Source organism: Choristoneura fumiferana, chromosome 26, assembly GCF_025370935.1.
Source record: "Choristoneura fumiferana chromosome 26, NRCan_CFum_1, whole genome shotgun sequence".
Classification (NCBI taxonomy): domain Eukaryota; kingdom Metazoa; phylum Arthropoda; class Insecta; order Lepidoptera; family Tortricidae; genus Choristoneura; species Choristoneura fumiferana.
The window spans coordinates 5,455,951-5,479,443 of record NC_133497.1 but is presented as its reverse complement, the minus strand read 5'-3'; the positions used below and the strand labels follow the sequence as shown (position 1 = coordinate 5,479,443).

Here is a 23,493-nt window from a genome sequence, read left to right as displayed (position 1 = left end):
TACTTTGTGGTAGTGGTTTGATCTACGGACTCTCAAGCAGAAGCAGAGTATCGTGTGTTTAAACCCGGGCTCGCATCCTTACTTTTTTGAACATTTAAGTACCACGAGCTTTGCGGTGAAGGAAAACATGGCGAGGAAACTTGCACAAACGTGCGTAGCAATTAAATGGTGAGTGGAGTTTCCAATTCGCACTGAGCCCACGTCGGAACAACAGCTCAAGCCCTCTCATTCTGAGAGGAGGCCCAGACACTTGAAACTACCACGATCTTTACGGCGAAGGAAAACATAGCGAATAGTATAATATAATAAACAAGCACACACACACTTATGAAGAATCTAACCAACAAAAAGTTTTCAAAAGGAAATCCGAAATAGTCACTTCAAAGTTCAATATCTCAAAAACGGCTGAACCGATTTGATAAAACATGTGTAAGATAAGAACCGTCGCTAAAAAAGCTGCTTTCAAATAAAATAATCGCACTAAAATCGGTTGACTCGTTTAAGAGCTACGGTGCCACAGACAGACACACATAGCGGTCAAACTTATAACAACCCTTCCTTTTGCGTCGGGGGTGTGTGTGAAGTCCCCAATCGCCCTGGGCCAGCGCAGTAACTACGGTCCAAGCTCTACCATTCTGAGAAGACCCTGTATGACGTATATAGGCCCAGATGATATTCGAGACATGTGAACTGAGCGCTCACGGACGTCTAATTGTCTGGCTCGAGAATATTTAATTGGGCTGTTCCCATTCTAATTAGATCGTGGCGTGTATAAAATAGAATATTGTAGATTTGGCGGCGCAATTATTTATTTTTCTGCTATGAATGTGCTATTTTTATTTTAACCCCCGACGCAAAAAGAGGGGTGTTATAAGTTTGACTGCTATGTGTGTCTGTCTTCTGTCTGTGGCACCGTAGCTCTTAAACGGGTGGATTTGAATACGGTTTTTATTTGAAAGCAGGTACTCTAGCGATGGTTCTTAGACATGTTTTATCAAAATCGGTTCATCCATTTTTGAGATATTGAACTTTGAAGTGACACTCGGGGGTTTCCAACTTTTTGTTTGTTAGGTTATATTTATTACACACACACACACACATCACATATACACATATGTATGTATATAGGTAAGTATGATTATGATACGTTGAAACTTATGAACGGAATTGAACATTCAACATGTCTTTCTAACCTCATCACCGATTGACTGAAAAAAGCCCTGAGAGCCCTGAGAAAAGCGCACTGTGCCCTTAGTGTTAGTTTTCGGTTACAAAATACGTCTCGATCGCGTTCGCGTTAAAATCTCAATGTGTATGGAAACACGAACAGCGCCTCTAGTGGAACGTTTGCGATGTTCGTGTTTCCATACAACTTGAGATTTTACGCGAACGCGATCGAGACGTATTTTGTAACCGAAAACTTACACTAGGGTACTGCATTCATCATCTCTTTCTACTTTCTATCGTCGTCTTTTACCGCGTGACAGAAATAAGTGATAGTAATTCCGAGTGCCTCTGACGATATAGCCTAAGGTATCAATTTGAGGTAAACGAGCAAGCGGGTCGCTTGATGGTAAGTAATCACGCGCGCTATCTATTTGACATTTGTAACACTAGAGGGGTTGCAATGCCAGTTTTTAGTAGGCGCCTCTTGGGATAGGAATATCTCAGGATGTTTAACTTTCCACGTTAAAACTTAATAATATATGCAGTGCTGCTAAGCGACAGCAGGTGTATAAGAACCTAAGCGCGAGGCGTTGATAGCTTTTTAAAGAGATGAAGATGACCTCTGGTAATATTTTTCATCCATTACACTTTCTTTACCAAAATCTGCATGAATTTTATCAGTTTTTAGAAATAAAAAATCATGTAGGTATTAAAAATCATTAAACTTCCTACAAAAACTTCTATTCTAATTTCTAATCTATATCTATAAGATAAATTTAAAATCAACATAAAAAACTACTTGACTTGATTGAATAAACGGAAACGTTTTGCATTAAACTGAATTTGTATTAACTTTCAAGTATCAACATTATTTGAATGCAGTATTCACCGTCAACATGTGCAAAAAAATTGAAATTGGAACTTCAAATATTATTATTATGTTTAATAGTGTTCAATACAACTACGTATGGCAGGCAGCTAACCTTTGTCGCCAAAACCACAAACTAGAACGAAAATTAAAAAAATACAAAATTCCATTTTGAATTTGGAATCATTTTGATCGGGGAGCACGGCAGACGACACTCGAGCAACCGTCTCACTCCATATAGTCTTTACTTATGTACACAGCGACCGGTCTTACTTGAGCTCTGAGATGCGACCAAGAGCCCCTTTATTGCTGGCGCGTGGTACAAGCGCGGGGGGCTACGCGGGTCAAGATACGCCGGGCGCAGCGGTACCGGGGATACATAGCGTAGGTATGGGTAGATATAGAGAGGTTGTACTCAGGGTGGGCGAGTACTGTCGAGGAGAAAAGACTTAGATTTTTTTCGTGTATGATTGAAAATTTTGATTAATGAGTTTTTTGACAGGCAAAATATCGCTAGATGGCGTTAGGTCGAGAGGTCCGTTTGAATTAAGATTGTTTTTTTTTATCATTTTGTATTTTTTATTTCAATTCCAAAATTTTTTGTTACTTTTACGGTCATCCCGTAAAACGCATATCGAAAATACAAACTGAAATATAGATGCATAGAAAAACCAGAAAAATAAGACCAACAATAATAAGAAAACAAACAAGCTGAGATATGGCGTGCATAGGAGAAATGCGTGTCTGTATCACTGTCCAGTGGTGGTGTAGTGGAATAGCACGTGGCATGGAATGCCGAGGACCTGGGTGCGATTCCCAGCGCTGGTCTTATTTTTCTGGTTTTTGTATGCATCTATATTTCAGTTTGTATTTTCGGTATGGGTTTTACGGGATGACTGTAAAAGTAAAAAAAAATTGGAATTGAAATAAAAAATACAAAAATAATATAACCCCCCAAATAAAACCCTCGACCTTAATGTGCTTGTCATGAAACCCGTGGTCGGTAAATGAGTTTCTTGCTGCATGGTGTGCTGCTGCTCCATGCGTACGCTGCTGCAGGAGCACCAGCGTAGGTACCTATTGTAAGATCAAGAGTGAAATGTTTGTCATTCATATTAAGTTAATTTAGTTGTTAATTAAATCAGGTAAATTATTTTTTACATACCTGCGATATTATTGAAACGTTATTTCATTTTATTTTATTATTGCGTGATTTCGGTTCTACTGTTAAAATTTCTGTTACTTACTGTTTAAAAGACAATCAAAAATGAAAACCAATTAATTATTATGCACAGTAAAAAAGTGTAAAGGTTTACAAAAGAGGATTAAAAAAGTGAGTTTATCATGTCTCTCTCATGTGTCACGCCAATTTCACTCGTCAAGTCTGTAAATTTTATAATTTCACCTTTAAAAATAAATGTATTTAGACTAAAAAAAAAAAAAATATTTTATTTAACTGGGCCGTCTGCCAAAGTTTACGGAAATCAAGAAAAGCACGGCGCATAAGTACACGTAAATAAATTACGTCAAAAACATGAAAAAAAAAATGTTGTGCTACTACCTATACGTGATCAAAATCTAACCTGCTATCGCCCAACGCTATATTTTTACTGAACAGATTAATTACTTCATAAATTCATAAATACCAACATCATAAAATTCAATTACCAATAATTAGAAATCAATTAACGCTTCACCTCCTCATTGTACCGCGCTTCACAAAATATATACGTACCGCTCACCTACATTTATTTGTGCACTCACACAGACACGGTTTATAGCACACAGACAGCGACGCGCACACACGCGAACGATTTTATTTTATACGTCGGATAATTTTGCGATTTTTGCCGCGTCTTTGGTTGAAGTGGTACTATGAAGTTTGCTTTAAGTTTTTTTCGGTATGGCCACACTTGTTTAATTAATTGATTAGTTAATTTTATTAATTATATTTTTCAGTTGGCAAAAAATTAACTTTTATTTTATAAAGATTTCGTCTAGGCACGCAGTAGGGAAGTATTTGTAATAATGGCATAGAAAAAAACTGATCGATCGGATAGCTTTATAGAGAGTAGAGTAAGGAACCAGATTATTAATAAAAATAAACTTCACTAGCTTGAGGTACTTAGTTCGATGCCCGATGGGGGCAGATATTTGTATGAAAATACGAATTATTGTAGTATGTATCTATTATGAAACATGTCTAAGAACCATCGCTAGAAAACCTGATTTCAAATAAAAAAACCGCATTCAAATCGGTCAACGCTTTTAAGAGCTACGGTGCCATAGACAGACACATAGCGGTCAAACTTATAACACCCCTCTTTTTGCGTCGGGGGTTAAAAATACGTTAATCCGTAGCCTAGTAAGTAAAGTATTACTTCACGTCAATTGCTGTACATTTTTTTAACCCCCGACGCAAAAAGAGGGGTGTTATAAGTTTGACCGCTATGTGTGTCTGTATGTCTGTGTGGCTGTCTGTGGCACCGTAGCTCTTAAACGGGTGGACCTATTTGAATGCGTTTTTTTTAATTGAAAGCAGGTTTTCTAGCGATGGTTCTTAGACATGATTTATCAAAATCGGTTCACCGTGTTTGAGATATTGAACTTTGAAGTGACAAAGTCGGGGGCTTTCCAACTTTAAGTTGTTTAGGTTATTATATAATATTAAAACAATATATCGCTCTGAAGCGATAAGGTCGCCTATTGCTTACCTTACTGGTGTTCAATAAAAGTCACTGTTTTTTATTTATTGCAGGTACTTATTGTAGTAAAAAGCCGTGGTGGCCTAGTGGTTTGACCTATCGCCTCTCAAACAGAGGGTCGTGGGTTCAAACCCCGGCTCGCACCTCTGAGTTTTTCCAAATTCATGTGCGGAATTACGTTTGAAATTTACCACAAGCTTTGCGGTGAAGGAAAACATCGTGAGGAAACCTGCAAAAAACCAGCGAAGCAATTCAATGGTGCGTGTGAAGTTCCCAATCCGCACTGGGCCCGCGTGGGAACTATAGCCCAAGCCCTCTTGTTCTGAGAGGAGGCCTGTGCCCAGCAGTGGGACGTATATAGGCTGGGATGATGACTTATTGTATTATTTTTCGTTTTGATGTACGGAACCCTAAAAACACATTTAAAATGGAATTTTTGCACTGAGATATCAGTTAGCTTAATTACTAGTATATTGTAAATATGTAAACGAGTCTGATCTAAACAACAATACAATTTGAACTTTGCCCCAGTGATAATAGGGTCCAGACTAACTCTAGACCTTATCACACGCTTGCACATGGCACATGGCCATCGCTACCAATCGCCCAGGATTGGTTAGGATCACTTTGTTAACCCCCGACGCAAAAAGGAGGAGGGGTGTTATAAGTTTCACCGCTATGTGTGTCTGTATGACTGTGTGTCTGTCTGTGGCACCGTAGCTCTTAGGGTGTTACCAGACCAATCGATCGATCATCGATCGACGGCATCGATCGATGGTAGAACCGATTGGTCGACGTCGATCGATTGTTTCTACCAGACCAACCGATCGATCGATGCCGTCGATCGATAATCGATCGATTGGTCTGGTAACACCCTTAAACGGGTGGACGGATTTGAATGCGGTTTTTTTTATTTAAAAGCAGGTTTTCTAGCGATGGTTCTTAGATATCAAAAACTGCTAAAGGGTGATTCTAATAAAAGTGGCATTATAATCTGCCAATGAGTTTTGAATAAAAAGTACATTAAATATACGTTTTTCAGAAAAAATAAAAATTGACGTATGTAAACATAGACCTTTTACACCGAGGCCAGGCCATTTTATTTATTTATCCTTATTACTTTAAAAAATAAATAAATGTAAGTACCGATTTTCACTGTAGTCTGTCTTGTCCAAAAGGGACATGCTCCCGGTTTTTGGCCTGTGAATTATTTGTGTACTATTTCACAAATTATATTTTATAATATATTGCAAAAACAATAATACGATATTCATTTAATAATAATACGGTCCTAAATAACTCATTTTTATGCATCAATATTCAGACTCAAAGTTTGTCCAGCGATTTTTTCACTGTAGTCTGTGTGTTCGCATTGTTGGGTCTCACTCACACACGGAGAATGATAGACACACCTTAATCATCGGTAAACATTCGGCCAATATCTGGCTCACTGCCGTACGGAACGGTTAGAGACCTTCTGTAATAGTTTTGTGGCGATTAGTGATCGAAGGCGGCAAACTGGAGTTTGTAACGGGTATGTTAACTTTACATTGTCTCGATTATTTTATGTTATTTATATGGGACGTTATTAGATAATCATTTTAATGTGATATTATGACGTATTTACTTACGTTATTAAGAGTGGCACATTCTTATTTTTGACGGTTTTAGAGTAAATGTCTTTTGAATCCACTTTTCACTTTAATCTGTGTCACTTTAATCTGTAACTGAAGCACAGACTAAAGTGACTCATGGCAGAAAAAAGTGAACTCTAAATTATTTTATTTAAAAATTGCATATAATTTCTAAGAATAACTTTATGGTCTTTTTTTTAAGTAGTACTAACAGTGTTCTACCAAAGTAAATGTAGAGAATTGCTTTTTATTAAACTAAACACTTATAATTTCATTTTGTGTGTCTGTTTATCTATCCGCACTAGATCCATTAGTACTATAGCTGTAATTTTGCGTAAATATAGCTTTTGCAAATTTTTTTTGGAGTGTGCCCCTCTAAAAGTGAAACTATTGGCTTGAAAATAAAAAAAAACAATCATGGTGATCCTGTTTATAACTAAAATTTTTACAGTTTGTAAAAAATCATTCGTATAAAATAGTGGTGTCGTTACTTGTTTAAAACGAATTTTTTCGTGTTATTTTGCCTAGGTACGTTCTTATTTGGCCAGTTTTTACTATCTGATGTCATTCATTTCATAGGAGGGACTGATTTGATTGCATTGTATTGTAATTAATCCGTAATATTTTAGGGCCGACATGTAATGGGGAAACCAAAAACTAAACAAAAGTCAAGAGAAGAGAGGTTATCATGAAAAAGGGAGAACGAAAAGAAAAGATACGAAAAAATAAAAAGAAATCCAGAACTCTATGCTAAGTTCCAAAGGAAACATAAAGAACAATATCAGAGAAGAAAACAGGAAGGAAAAACAAAAAATATACATGATTTAGCAAATGTTTTTTGTTTTACGGCTCCATTTTAAAAACTCGTAAAACAAAAAACATTTGTTTAAGTGGTAGGAGTTTAGGGTTAAAAGGATGCTAGTAAATTACAAATAACCCTGTATAAAATATGTATAATTTTGAAATAATTTTATTTTTTTATATATGCCTCCAAGAGACTCATAATTTTTTAAGAAATTACATTTAGGGGCTGTTAAAAGTTGTAGTGAAAAGTGACCAGGTTAAAGAGAATTATATCACAAATGAAAAGAAATGTATCATAAGTTTAAGGAGCTGTTTCACCATCCATTGATTAGCGTTAACCGACGGTTAAATGTGATGCCGTCTACGTCTATTCGAACAAAACAAATAGAGACGGCATCACACCTAACCGCCAGTTCACACTAATCAATGGATGGTGAAACAGCCCCTTAAACTTATGATACATTTCTTTTCATTTTTGATATATTCTCTTTAACCTGGTAACTTTTCACTACTAGCCTGTCTAATTTAACTTTAGCCTGCTTCATCAATATTTCAAGAACCCATAACTCTTAAGTTTTTAGGAATACTTTGTTCCCTTTAACATATTTGTAACAAATGAAATACCAAGAAGCTGTTTTTATGCAAAAAAAGTAAAAAAACATATATATATTTTTTTAAATTAACTTTAGCCTGCCATGCCACTTTTATTAGAATCAGCCTATAAACCGATTTTGATGAAACATGTCTAAGGACCATCGCAAAAAACCTGCTTTCAAATAAAAAAACCGCATTCAAATCGGTACACCCGTTTAAGAGCTACGGTGCCACAGACAGACACACATAGCGGTCAATCTTATGACACCCCTCTTTTTGAATCGGGGGTTAAAAAACAGCTGGTTTAGCAGTGAAAGAAAGAAAGAAAGAAAAACACACACAGTGCAGTGTGCAGTTGAGTTCAGGTCCTACTACGAAGTGCCAAATCTCAATCTTGCCGTTCCGCTGACGCTAACATTATTCAATACGAGAGTGAGAGGGACGGTACGATACGAACTTCAAAAGTCAAAGTCAAAAGTCAAAATATCTTTATTCAATTTAGGCTATAACAAGCACTTATGAATGTCAAAAAAAATCTACAACCCGTTCGGAAAAACCTCTGCTGAGAAGAATCTGGCAAGAAACTCAACGAGGTATATATATATTTTTTAAAACAGTTTTCCAATATTATTAAATGATATGTATACATCACTTCGTATGTTGCCGACCCGCTGACACTAATCTTTCTATCTATCTAATACCTCGAGCAATTCTTGTATATTATATATACATAATAATAATCAGAATCACGGAAACGTGGGGTCTTATCTCTGGGAAAACGCGGTTATAGACTTTTAGTCCGAGCAGAGCTCGGTCGCCCAGGTACTATTATTTAATACGAGACTGCGAGGGACGGTACGATACGAGCTTTTATTTTCGAATTTCGTACTTAGTAGTCCCCCAGCAGCAGGGTAGGCAAAGTGAGACGACGTGCCATTAGCGCGTATTGCCTACCCTATAGGGTAGGCCCCGCTCTACCAGCAATATATTGCTGGTGCTAGCGGGTGCACGCGGTTGTAGCTACTGGCGCTGCATACTGCCTTGCCTACCCTGCCTGAGTTGTCATGATGGCGCTGAAATTGCTGACTGCCGATGGTTGGGGAGCACTTTTATCTAAAATAATGTTATTTTCAGCATAGTATTAAGTATTAATGCAAACTGTAAGCCTGACTTTGTATTGAATAAATAAATAAATAAGTAGCAAGTGGTCTAGAAAGTTCTTCGAATGTCTAGTCCATTTCCAGGTACGTTAATTTTAATTTTATGACTCAAATTCCTATTGACGCAACTCTATTTTTTGTTGCTGTGAAAATTTCCGGCGCAAACAGATAAGGACCAGTTGTTGTTTTAGACCACTTGCTACTTATACCAGTGGCCGTATTGTCTAACGCTCTGACCATCTCTTTCTACCTACGAATAATAATTCTTTCTATCCTTATCTTATACCGTATGACGGAAAGAGGTAGTGAAAACGATTGTGATTTCAAATGTGAGACAATTTATGGTCCCTCTCAGGTGCTTTTTAACCACTGCGCTACTTAGACCAGAAGCCGCATTGCCTAAGGTTTCTGACGCTAGCAATAGCAATCAAATGACAGTTTTTGTATGCGAAATCTGTCATTAGATTGCGATCGCTAGCGCTAGAAACGTTAGGCAAAGTATCCTGGGGCTTTGCTAAGCACTGGAACAGTTTGCATGTTATCACGTGGGTTATAATTTTAATTTTAATACTAATCATAATTTAAGTACTAAACTAACACATTTTTGTAGTAGGTAATCGTTTTATTTTCTTTGTATGTATTTTTTATGGAACCAAGTTTTCCGAAATAAATGTTTATTATTATTATTCTCTTTATTTATTTTTTTATTCTTAGGATTAGGTTTTTATAATGGTTATAAGAAGTAAAATACAGAAAAGTACATAATTATTATTAACGGCCTCAGTTGCTTGTGAGACTACTCGCTACTGATACCACCTGCTTTTTGGACTAAGAAGTCTCTACCACGTGACTAAACTCTTAACAGAGTGGCCGTGTTACCTGAGGATCAGTAGTGAACCTTCATGACGACTTTCTTGAGATAATAGTGTGATTTCTCTTTGCCTTCCTCACCGTATAGCTGGAGTTCATACGTTAAGGGGATCCCATGCCCCAATGACCTTCGATCTGAATTCCTTAGTTTTCTAATGTTTTTTGTAGCTTTTATATTAACAACAATGGCTTTAAGCAATATAGTATCTTATATTTAAAAGTTCATTGTCTTCGAGATATTTGGTATCAAAGTTGAACAATTTTAGGCCAAAAAACTGGTTTTCTGGCTATAAATTTTGTGTTAATTAGTTTCAAATGAAAACCCTCGACCAGTTTTTAGAGACGTCAAAGACGAACCCAAATATGTAGATTTTGTATATATTAGATCATTCACGTCAATAGAGATACGAAATAAGTGTTTTTTCAGACAATGTTTAAAACAATCATACAAAATTAAGTATTATTTTTTTTCGAAATCCGGTGACAAAAATGGAGATAAAAGGTTAGAGAACCGATAGCCGTTTGATTTATAATTCTATCTGTAGTGCAAAAGTATTAGATACGATTCAAAACTTGTCAAAAATCGATGAAAACCTCGGGTAGCCCCTTAAGTAATAGAGAGCTGCTGCCCTCTCATTTCTCGCTTTTTACGATGCGATACCCAATAGAAGAGATCTATCTGTCCTATTCTAAAACCGGGCACGGCATGACCGATTACAATTTTATATCATAGGTTGTTTGTTTTTCGTCTTTTATCGCAATACCGCAAACAATAAGTACTAAATTGCGGTTGAAGCCAACCAGTGACGTTTCCACGGCATTTGTTTGATATATACATCCAGTTGCTTCAGTTGGAAGCGGTCTGCATTCACCGTGAACTCGCCTGTAACCAGATCATCCGTCCATCTCGTCGGTGGACCGGCCCCCGGTCTCCATTCGAGAACTTTTCGGCCCCGACGGCCATCTGTTCTCTGTGCTATATGGCCTGCCTATTGGCACCTCGAGCTTAGCTTAGCTACCAAAACGTACCAAACAATGGCTGCAGAGCCGGATTGGGGCTTAACCTAGACCCAAAACCCAATGCACGGCTATGGCTACCACATTGGGAGCATTGGCTCAATTCCAGGGTAGTTTGCGCCACACCAACGCGCCACCAGCACTAGCGCTGCCTTACCTGCTGCTTACTCAATACGAGTACACGCCATAATGATGGCCAGCCCATTGCCACTGCAGCAACGGCGTGCATTAGATAGAGAAGGCAGCAGGGTAGGGTAGTGCTGCTATGGGTTGGCGTACAGCGCTACTTTGCGCAGTAGGTAGTGGACCTGCCCTAGAACTGACTCAATGCACACCTATGGCTACCAAGGGTAGCAGAAGAGATTAAGAAGCTAACACTCACCTGTCAACTGGCGGCGGTAGCGGCGCCATCATATGTGGATGCGGCGGCATTGGTGGATGCGGGGGGTGCGAGTGAAACGGGGACCCGGGCGGCGCGAACCCCGGCCCGGGGAAGTGGCCCTGCTGGGGCGGGGGGCCGGGGGGAAGCCGCCGCCGGACCCCGGGCGGGCGGACGGCGAGCCGAACGGCCCCGGCGCCGCGTACGGCGGCCCCGTGAACCCCGGGCCGGGGGTCGAGGGGGCCGGGGACGCCGCGAACGCCGGGCCCGCCGGGGAGCCTGCCGGCGGCGCGAACGACGAGAACGGCGGCTCCGGGTTGCCGCTCTTCCACGCCGCCGGGACGCCGGCGGCGTCGTCCAGAGCCGGCACTCGCCGCTGCAGGCCCACCGACATCTGTGGATGGACACTCATCAATAGCTTGCCTCAAAAAAATCACGTGGTTAAGCAGCGTTTCCACCAGAGATGTGCGAGGATGTGTTGCGAGAAATATATTTATCATTAACTTATAGAAACGCTACATTTACTTCGCCTTGCTCCGCTCAGCTGTTTCCACCAGCGATGAGCTGTGCGAGGATGTGTAAATGAAGCGTTTCTATTGGTTAATGAAAAACACATCCCTCGCAACACATCCTCGCATATTATTGGTGGAAACGCTGCTTTAATCTCTTCACCGCCACAAAACAAACGACAAACGCCACAGAAAAACTAGCGACAAATCAACTTGATTTTTAATTTCATTGCAGAAGGATTAATTTCGAGTTGAATGTTGGTCATGTTACATGTCATGTATAGATGATCGTGGCGTGTAGCATCCATTAGCTGTCACGACTGGATGACTGGAGCGATGAAGAGGTTAAATAGGGTGAGGGCATAGCGTGCATGGGTCGATTTCAGGGTAGGCAATTTTGGTAGTTTGAGCCAATAGCGCTTCACCAGTACTAGCGGTGCCTACCCTGCTGCCTACTCAATGCACGCCATAGGGCGAGCATAGGCGTGCATTGGGTCAATTTCAGGGTAGGCAGTTGCTAGTTTGAGCCGCAGCACCACCACCCTCAGCAGGGTAGACAGAAGACAGCACTGCCTACCTTGGTGCCTCTCAATGCTTTCGATACAAAAGAGCATTTTTTTGGTGAATGAAAATATCGTGAGGAAACTTGCACAAATTTGCGAAGAAATTCATTCATTGGTGTGTGTAAGTGTGAAGTAAGAACTACGGCCCACGTTCTCTCATTCTGAGAGGAGGCCTGTACCCTGCAGAGGGACGAGTATATATGCCGATAACGATGAACGTATTGCAGCTACGATTAGTAGAACAGTCATTATTCAAATTCAAATCATTTATTCAGTAAATAGGCCGCAATGGGCACTTTTACACGTAATTTTTGGTTTCCGGAGCCAAAATGGCAAAAAGGGAATCCTTATAGTTTCGCCATGTCTGTCTGTCTGTCTGTCCGTCCGCGGCTCTGCTCAGGGACTATCAGTGCTAGAAAGCTGTAATTTTGCACGAATATATATGTAAACTAACCGACAAAATGGTACAACAAAAAATTCAAAAGAAATTTTTTTTAGACCACCTCCCATAGACGTAAAGTGGGGGTGATTTTTTTTCTCATCCAACCCTATAGTGTGGGGTATTGTTGGATAGGTCTTTTAAAACCATTAGGGGTTTGCTAAGACGATTTTTCGATTCAGTGATATGTTTGCGAAATATTCAACTTTAAAGTGCAAATTTTCCTTTTAAAATCGAGCGTCCCTCTAAAATCTAAACGGGCGGGTGTAAAAATTTAAAAATAAACAGGATGGTAGTAAGTATATCAAACTCTCAAGGAAAACTATAACGGCTAAGTTTTCTTGAGAATTATTAGTAGTTTATGAGTAAATAGCAGCCTAAGGTATAAAATATGCCTAAACTTTGAAGATTTAGTATAAAATACGAAATCCTCAGAAAAATATTAAGTACTTACTTAATTTTTTCGTAATGGCTACGGAACCCTATTAAGGCGTGTCCGACGCGCTCTTGGCCGGTTTTTTAAACTACCAGCGCTTTCGAAAAGACTATTATAGCCAAGAAGAATGCGCCGCAAGAAACTTGGCAGTAAGTTTTTTTTTTAATAAAATAAATAGAAAGCGAATACAGTATAAGTATAAACTACAATTACAATGTAGATGTAAAGTACCTACTTAACACATTAAACTTTATTTTTTCACCGTCACCGAAGCCGTGACGGCACCAATCATGGAGGGATTAGATTAACTTGGCCAAAGACCTTCATGTCATTTTCCGGCATGGTAGGTACTCGACTCGTACATGGAAAGTTAGGTTATGGACTCAGACATTCGTTATAGTACAAGGTTGGTAGTTTTAGGGTTCCGTACCTCAAAAGGAAAAAACTGAACCCTTATGGGATCACTTTTTGTCCGTCTGTCTGTCTGTCAAGACCCTTTTTCTCGGGAACGCGTGGAGGTATCAAGCTGAAATTTATATTAAATACTGAGGTCTACTGTCTCTTGGAGCTGTGAAAAAATCAAACTTCTAAGCCAACGCAATCAAAAGATGCAGCCGTTTATGCTGCACATTTCCGCAAATTTTCGAAACTCGCAAGGGAATCAAAACTACAGGGTACTTCCCGTGAACTCAGAATCTTGAAATTTGGTATGAAGGTAGCTATTATAACACAACCAACTAGAAAAGTCTGCAAATCTTGATTTTTTATGTCTGTCTGTAAATATCAATGACCAATATAATCTGACCCCACACTGCGTACATTTTGCTTAAGAGTAGGGCTCTGCATACACTGGATGTATTAAATCACTCGGAAAAAGCGAGAAATATCTTCAAGACACGATTCCCGTTTACTTACATACCTACTCACACTTGCCCGTTTTTAAATAAATGGTACTAACTCAGGTAAGCTTGGGTACCTAACTAGTGCCCAGTAATGGACAAGAAGGATTTAATGCCTTATATTTGTCGCCATTCATGAACTTTAGCTACTCGTAGTTTTGGTCATCAGTTATCTTAACATAAGTGTTAAAAAAACCGGACAAGAGCGTGTCGGACACGCCCAAGCAGGGGCGTCTTTACCTATAGTGCGGGGTGTGCGTTGCACACGGGCGCAGTGGTCTTAGGGGCGCCGGCCGCGGCACTTTGTACCTATTACATTTTGACCGTGCTTTTCCTAGATGGCGCTAAAGTAATAATTGCACACGGGCGCGACATGGGCTAAAGACGCCGCTGCGCCCAAGATAGGATTCCGTAGCCGTTACAAAAAAATGTCGTGATATTTTTCTAAGCATTTCGCATTTGAAGGAGGGTTACGTTTTGTATGGAACTTCACACAATCCATTGAATTGTTTCGCAGGTTTGCGCAGGATTCCTCACGATGTTTTCCTTCGCCGAAAAAGCTGTGAAGCTTGATGTGATGACCTGATGACCTTGTAAATTTTCTATTACCTCTGCTTTCTGCACTACTTACTATATAGTATATTGTGGTGTTCAATAAAGTCATTTTGTTGTATACCTACAGCGAAATATGATGGTAGGTACTGTGACATTGCTTACTAAAAGAAAACATTTTTTTTTTTAAATTTGGCGCTGTCCATTGGAGGACAATTTTTCCAGGTTTTTCCGTTGTACGGTAAAAAAATTCTAGAAAACGAAATACGAGACGTTAATGGTGGATGAGTGCGAAAATCTTTTTTATAGTTATATCCCTATCTATTTTATATATCCATGAATCTAGTGCCTTTGTGTCATTTCAATCATCTGTCAGTTTTAAATCTCGAATGACGTTTACAACGCAAACGCATAGCATACCGTCCGCGAGCAAACCGACCTAACTCTATTTTCTAAGTTTTTGCGTTCGAAATAATTATATTCAAATCTAATGTTCCGGACTGCTATTTGCTAACTTTTTATACTTTAACATTTCCCATAATAGAAAATGAATTTCATGTACTTAATTACCCAGATACGATTGGTTAAAGCATTACTTTTACAAGCTTTTACTTAAGCTTTTGCTGCATATTAATAACTTAATATCCCTTCTCTTTTACTACTTTTATGAAACGCTTCGGTTTCGGACCACGCTCTAAACTATGTGTAATAAAATTTGAAAGTTCCAATGCTAACAATCACTTTTCCCACGAGTGATTCGAGGCTCTTGCATCGCGTTCGCGTTCTTACTGATAGCATTATCGGCTGGATTCTTAGTAGTGTATTGAAAAATGGAATTTGCCACGACCTTTGACCGCATTGTTAGATTGTGCTGCGTGTTTGTGGTATTGAACCGAGTCAAGTTATGAGGAGTAGCTAATGGTCGCTGCTTCGTCTTTGGAAGGTTAAGTAGTCAGGGAGACTGGTTTTTAAAATCGCATTACCCATGAATACCGTTTGAAAGTATGTACGTAAAATAGTGCTGACTGAAATCTGAGTAAAGTATAAAATTTCAAAATGTAAGCTGAAGGTTTGTAGGACAACACAGATGTTCATTGTTTATCACTTTCGAAAGCTATTTTTAAAAGAATTCATAATATCAATAATCATTTTAATTTTGTGTGTGGATGTATTATGCATGTAGTTTATTTCTCTTGTATGTATTAGTTTATTGTTTTATTATTACGTATTAGTGTGTACCTGTATATGTATGTGTATTTATAATGCACTATTCTGGAGTAATTAAAAATTTTCGGCTCTTTTTATCTTTTCATTGTAGGTACTCGTACGTAGTGTCTACTATTTTTCTGATATCCTCAATCGTTCAAAGGTTAACTGGAAGAGGTCTATTTAAGGGATAAGTTCGCCTTTGTACTTCTTTAATTTAATGTGTTCTATCTATGAGTTTACAATACAATACAATACATCGTTAGAAAACCCAGTCACAAACGTGAAGCAATTCCATGTTTTTTTTTTAACTAAGTGGAGACAAACGAGCATGTGAATCACCTGATGGGAAGCAATCGCCGCCGCCCATGGACACTCGCAACAAGAGGGGTATCACAGGTGTGTTGCCGGCCCTTTGAGAGACGATAGACTTGTGTATGCGAAGTTCCCAATTCGCACTGGACCCGAAGAACTACAGGCTGGTTCACTAATGTTTCGCAACTAACGTTTGGCAACCTGATTCATTTCGCAACTGTTTAATATTTCTGAAACTAAATATTTCAGGATTTTTATAAAACTAACCTAACCTTAGGGGTTTTCTACACGATGACCCTGAAATAAATTCTGAAATACTTACAGTTTTAGAATTTGCGAAATGAAAAGTTGCGAAATGAATCAGGTTGCCAAACGTTAGTAGCGAAATAAACGGATACCCTACAGGCTACAGTCCAACGCTTTACATTTTAAGAGGAAGCTTTTGCCCAGAAGTGGGACATACACAGACCGCAGACTTAGGCCACAGAATAACTTAATAGTACTACCGTAGGGTATGGTTTCAACTACCCATAAAACATGTTTCTAATAACCCTCCTACGGGAAGTCGGGTAAATACAGCCATTTAGCGTGGATACAAAGATAGCAGGCATTTCGCGTGCCAGGATCGCGTGTCGCCAGGGCCGTGAACTCCAGATACCTTGTGCAGGTGCATCTTTGATGCAGTTTATTCTTTGCTCAAACAATTCGTATTTGGTTTACTGACATCATTAATACAGTTAATTTCGGTTCAGTTCGAAGTACATATGTATAGTTAGTGAGAAAAGTTTTTTCATGTCTAAGTCTTTATGACATTGGTATAAGATTGATTTTGACTTTGCCTGTGTAAAAACTTTTATCACTACCTACATCTATATCTATACTTGCTATCAGTTTGATTTAGGAGACGTGAGCAACACCAACCCTACCGGATTCAGTTAGTTAATGCTACTATTGACATTAACTTTTTTTTAAATGATGAAAACAAAAAGTATTCAATTATGTACTAAGTGTATGGTCAGTGCAAGCGAAAGTGCGTGGGTTTTTACTTAATTGTGATCGTGAATTCATTATCCATTACTGATGGTGAAGGGTTGGTCCTGCTGACGTCGCCAGAATCACCTAGTGTAAATTAGCTATGCTGAACCTGCGGCCCGCCTAAAACTTACATTGATTTTTACCATTTTGACTTTTAGGGGCTGTTTCACCATCCATTGATTAGTGTTAACTGGCGGTTAGGTGTGATGCCGTCTCTATTTGTTTTGTTCGAATAGACGGAGACGGCATCACATTTAACCGTCGGTTAACGTCGGTCGGGTATCAATGGATGGTGAAACAGCCCCTTAATGTTGTTGACAACAACGCTGCGGAAGCTGCACCATTGACATTATGTTTGACTGCTATATATAGAGTAACATGACTGACTGACAGATAACCTGCAACCTAAACTAGAGCTAGAGTCTAGGAATTTGGCTGAAGTAAATAGAGGTGCATTAAAAAAGAGTTGAAATTCCCATGAGAACTAGTCTATTTTTTTCCTGCCACATGAGCATGGGTAATGTTAGTGAAGAAAACATCGGTTTTTTGGATTAAAATAAGTTCATTCGTACCTCATATTTTTCAAAACACTTTTGTTGAGATGACGCGCTAAAGTAAAAATCATATTTCAATCAAAGACAATAGCAATTTAAAAAACTGTTATTTGATAGAGTGAGTGGGTTGCCAGTTGCCAGTTAACAGGCATAGCCACAGCACAGGAAAAAGCTACTAAGGAATAAAATATCTGATAAAGATAGAAATTCAAAGTTCTAATGACAAAGATCTAAAATGACAGACAACATGGGATAGCGTTTTTGCTACGCGTATGAACCTCTATGCTATGATAATAGGTCCTTGCGTTAGATTGGGAATCTAAATCTACGTTTTATTGTTAGTTTGTCTTGGTTTTTGGAGGGATCCTTTTTTATTTTTTACTTTTGTTTATTCGACTGGATGGCAAACGAGCAAGTGGGTCTCCTGATGGTAAGAGATCACCACCGCCCATAAACATCTGCAACAACAGGGGTATTGCAGATGCATTGCCAACCTAGAGGCCTAAAATGGGATACCTCAAGTGCCAGTAATTTCAGCGGCTGTCTTACTTACTCTTCACACCGAAGCACAACAGTGCAAGCACTGCTGCTTCATGGCAGGATTAGCGAGCAAGATGGTGGTTATGTCACTGTTATCTGTTTCTTTGCCTATACAAACGCTGCAACTATAATCTTTACAATGGTAATAGTAGTGGCAGGCTTGCGAGCATTTGCCCCTTTCTTTTTAACTAACCGGTTTTCCAAATAAAGTATCTTCAAGTAAAACAAACTGCAGTCAAACGCTAATGAAACAAACGTTCAAATTATGTAGTTCAAGACTTTGCAAAAATGCTGAACTAGCCTTTGCTGATTAATTTATTTAACCGGGTGGCCTTAATCATTTAATAATTATGCTTGTCTAAGTACACAAAAACATTATTATATAAAAATCATTGTTAACATATTCATTAACTAGGTGACAATAATTTAAACTCATTATTATTTTTAAATAATAATCTAATAACTCTCAAGCAGAAGATTGTGGGTTCAATTCAAACAAGTGCCAGGACCGCTAAGTTTTTTTGAATGATTGCACGAAATTATTTTAAATTTACCACGACTTTTACGATGAAGGACAATATGAAGGTCTGAGCCCAGCTGTGAGATGTATATGCCCAAAAATTATGAATGGGTCCATTGGTCGGTGCGATGATTCCGCCAATGTCAAGGCTTGATAAACTGCCGGACGACTTCTGGTTTAGTACGGTAAACTCAGTTAACTGTTTGGTTGAATACCAGACACAACCAATCAAGAAAGTGACAATAATATTCGTACAGTACTTTTTGGTGTTCGGGCAGAAAGAGAGCATTTTTTCCTTAAGTATATTTTCTGTTTCAGAAGACGTAGCTTATTAAGGTTCCTAATAAAATGCATCGATGATCTAGTAAAGAAACTGAAACTTCAAAACCTCTTATATTCTAATTGTTGTATGTATAAATTGTAATTTTCTGTTATCCTGTAATTCTACCTCAACAATTATCATAAATCAAAGTTTTCGATTAATAAATGTATCATTAGAAATTATTATCGTTGCTTGTATTATTTTAGTTATTTTTATGTAAGTTTGACATACTATTCATATTAAATTTGATAATTTTAATCTTGACCTGTTATACCTAAACCTATATAAGATTGCTGTGCCCTTGCAGGGTTCATGTTCCTGGAATTATAAAATAATATAAGATCTTTATGTACAACATGAAACGCAATAAATAAATGAATTATGAATTAAGATCGTAGGAAGCAGTTGGATGCAGGCCGAGCAGGACCGTCGTGGTTATTTATATTATTTTTATTTTGTTTTAACTTGGATGTAACGATTCAACGCTCAAGACCAAAATGTCGGACCTAGAAAGTTGAAATTATGCATAGATGTTCCTTTGACAAGCTACGAGGACTGATTTTACGAAACCTACACGGGACATGGGTCATCAACGGGGGTGAAGGCTTGGGCTCTGGGTATCATATTTGAGTCTATGAAAATTATTGCAAAATATTAATGATGCAATATTATCTTTTCTAAGTTTTTGACGAATATGTTTTTAATTAGCATATTCCATCAGACGTAATAGTATAACTACAAAAACACAAATTCCAATGCGTAGATTTGACTAACTAATTTGGTGGCAATTTTGCATTTACGGTGGTACCACTGCGTTTTTGACTAAAACAAGTTTCTCTTATGATGAAACTCTTGCTTTTAAAGAAATACGCTTTTATGAATAGACTTGTTATGTTTTTCTTAGGTAATTTGTTTATTTTTTTACATACAAATATAAACTATAAATCTGTACAGTGAGTTTACTAAAAATATAAATCAGGGTAGATAATAAACGGTCCTATCACTTAAAAGCGATCTTTTTCAGATAACTATTTGAAACGAATACATACATGGATTATCAAGGATTATAAATAGAATTCGTTTGATTGGTTCAATTGCCGTTTAAGTAGTATTAAAACTTAAATTAAAAACTTTCAGTATTTACTTTGATCTCAATACACCATTTCACAACAAAATACGCGTCATCAATACCAGAATCGCGGTAATTTGTTGCATGCTATTGCCTCTTACGTCGGCTGTTCGAGTCCAAATATTTGTTCTTTTGTGTCCGTCCTCCGGCACGAAGGTAGCAGGTAATAAAATAAAGATTGGTGCTATCTTGATCCCAAAATGACCGTAATGTCGAGTGACACGATTGAGTCAGTTTTAACTTCGGCCTCGCAGGGTTTTTAGTGTGTTTTAAGTCGGACTAAGATATCTTCTGATCCTTTCTTATCTAATACAGAAAAGGTACCTTTTGATCACAACGTGGCGCCTATGGGCTAACAACTGAAAGTGTATAATTTAATTCATGTTACTTTCATTTTTAGACCATAAACAAAACCTGCATCTCCAACGAACCCTTCTAAGCTGTTCAATCTGGATCTTTAATGGGAACGCTGAACATACAAGATTATTAGATACAAGTTAATTATTATCAACAAAACTGTGATCCATTATCATAAATCGTTCCCTCGTGAAATGCCAATAGAATTTAAAACAAAAATAGTATATTAAAATACGACGGAACCTGAAAAATGCAATACCGAAATCTAGATTTACGAGGGGAGGTCCAAAAATTCGCGGACGAAGTGGTTGTGAATTAAATAAAACAATTGCATTATTTTTCTTTTTTAATATGATTACCCTCGAGTTCAATGCATTTTTTGGATCTACTAATTATTTTTATAAAACCATTAATTTTTTTTTCTTTGTCCTCGAAATTAGCCTCACTTTACATAGGTATGATTTTTTTTTACTCGTAATTCTTTTTTCAAATTTGAGAACAAATAGTATTCGCTAGGGGTCAGATACGGGCTGTAGGGGGGTGGACCAGCGATTCAAAGCCAGACTTGACGAGAGCAGCAGTCGCAACATGGCTCTTGCGAACTGGTGCATTGTAATACAAGAGGAACACTCCCTTCCGCAACTTTCGTCATCTATTTCCTTTAATAGCTCCTTTAGTCTTTCCAGCAGCGTTGCGTAGTACGCCTTCGTCTTCATAGTCGATCATTAAAAAAAATCGTCGCCATCAACTTTTCGGCTGATTCTGCCACTTGAAACATCTTCGGAGGAAGTGCACCCTAACTACGCTACTTGCATCGACTCCTGTTTCGACTCAGGTTTAAAGTGATGAACACAAGTTTCAACTCCAATAATAATTCGGTCTAATATAACTTAAGGGTTGTTTCCACACATATTTAAAAAATGTTTCGATTCGTCAATTTTTTGTTGCATCTGTAGTTTTTAGTATTCTGGGTACCCACCTTGCACTAACTTTTGTAATACCAAGATGATCGTGCAGTATCCACAAAATAGTCGTATCTCATGCGTTAACTAATGCAGATAGCTATTTCTTTTTAAGACGAGCATCTTCCAGTAAGAGTTTTTCGACTTTTTGCACAATATCTGAGGACGTGGCTTCGACCGGCCTTACTGGGCGGGGGTCATCTTCGAAGGACTCTCTGCTATGCTTGAATAGATTCTGCCACTTGTAAATCATAGTCTTACTAGGGCATTGAATCCCCTAAACAGCTGGCATCTCATTCATTATCAATTGTCGAGATTTTCCTTACCTAGACAGTAACTTTATCACGGCACGATATTCAATTTGCTCCATAATCACTGATTTATACCGAAATAATTTGCTTTCAAGGCGGTATTGCAAAAACAGACAAAGACAATCTTGAGATTTTTTTTTACCTTAAAGGGTCTCACTATGACTGAGCATAAACTTTGTATAATAATGTTTCCTCCTAATACTTCATTCCGCGAAATTTTGGACCTCCCCTCGTATTTTAATAAAACGAAATACATACTAATGTTCTATTTACTCGATGTCGGTTAAAATAACACAGTTATCTTCTTAATTATTGAGAGTTGAAGCTCAAGACATATCTAACATTACAACTGACCAAATGCGCTGTTTCGTAGATGCGCTTCATAAAATATATCGTTCGCTTAGTAACGATGAGGTGCCCTTCTCTTTAAGCAATTTCGTTTGAAAGAAATTCTACTTCACATGTTCGTACTAACCGTAAGTTTATACAGTAGTAAGTCCGTGTTGACGTGATTAATTATTGGGTGTATTTTACATCCTGATTCAGATCTAGTCATTCTAACAAGTAATCACACACAAATACAAGGGTCTTGAGTACGATATGTTCGGAAGAAGGGTGCATTGAATCTAAAATGTACTCTGGCAGTTGATAAAAAAAAAAGTGGAGTGTGAGTGAATCGTAGCTAATAGTTACATTGCATCCGATTCCTCGGACAAAAGACACCATTCCGGGAAAGGTAGGGACCAGTTAAAATACATCTGCTATCAATAGACTCGTAACGTGTTATTCTTGTAATTCGTAAAGAGTTATATTTCCCTGGTAGAGCAACGGCCTAATCAATTCCATAGATCTGCTTGTTGCATTTTAATAGTGTAGTGTAGGTAATGCAGTGTATCTTTTTTGGGAAGTATGAGCGGTACTGTTTTGATGCAGATTGTCTCTGCATGTGTCATTCATTCTAGGAATACCTGCCTTGTTAATCTTATGTTGTAAAATACGTTCATCAATAATATTCCATTCAAAATCTGAAATCTGTAAGTTCAATATGATTCTCACTGGCGTATAATAAAAGATCTGCAAACAATTGCTCAGTGATGATGATATGCTTTTGCAATTGAACTCACCACCGGATATTAAGAGATTACGAACTCGCTTAATAAGTAGTTACTTTAGTTGATTTTCTGACCCAAATAAAACAATCTCCCGTGGGATCAAGTAAAACGAGCAAAGGGCGTTTGTTCCTAATGACCACTATTTATCACCTCTGCTAACTTAACTAACGATTGGATCACTGAGATCTTTAAAAATGTTTAAAATGTAATGTAGAAGAATCCAACCCAAATGTATTTTTTATCATAATTACAACGATCTATATGAAATAGATCGGCGGTTTGTCTCCAGTTGTTTAATTGTAAAAGGGATCGCGTCGCGAGCAAAAGCACTCGGTTTCAGAAGGTAAAATTTTCAATTTATGTGCCAAAGTTGTACATGCGTCGTATAAGACAGTTTATTAGCCATGATTGCTTCTTGGCACGGTCTGGCACTGACTCGAGTGAGGATTCCATAAGCTAGTGTCTTGCTTGCTTGTGTGCTTGCTATTTTAGGAGTAGCTTAGATTCATTTTATTTGTATTTTTATTTGTATTT

General features: G+C 38.1%; 1 protein-coding gene across 1 annotated transcript in view; it reads right to left on the bottom strand.

Annotated features, from left to right (window-relative positions):
• Positions 1–23,493, bottom strand: part of Chi (LIM domain-binding protein 2 Chi) — a 64,639-nt gene that overhangs the window by 31,164 nt on the left and 9,982 nt on the right. Inside the window, 2 exon segments of the mRNA XM_074108204.1 lie at positions 11,202–11,332; positions 11,335–11,592. Of these exon segments, the coding sequence (XP_073964305.1) occupies positions 11,202–11,332; positions 11,335–11,592 (389 nt within the window).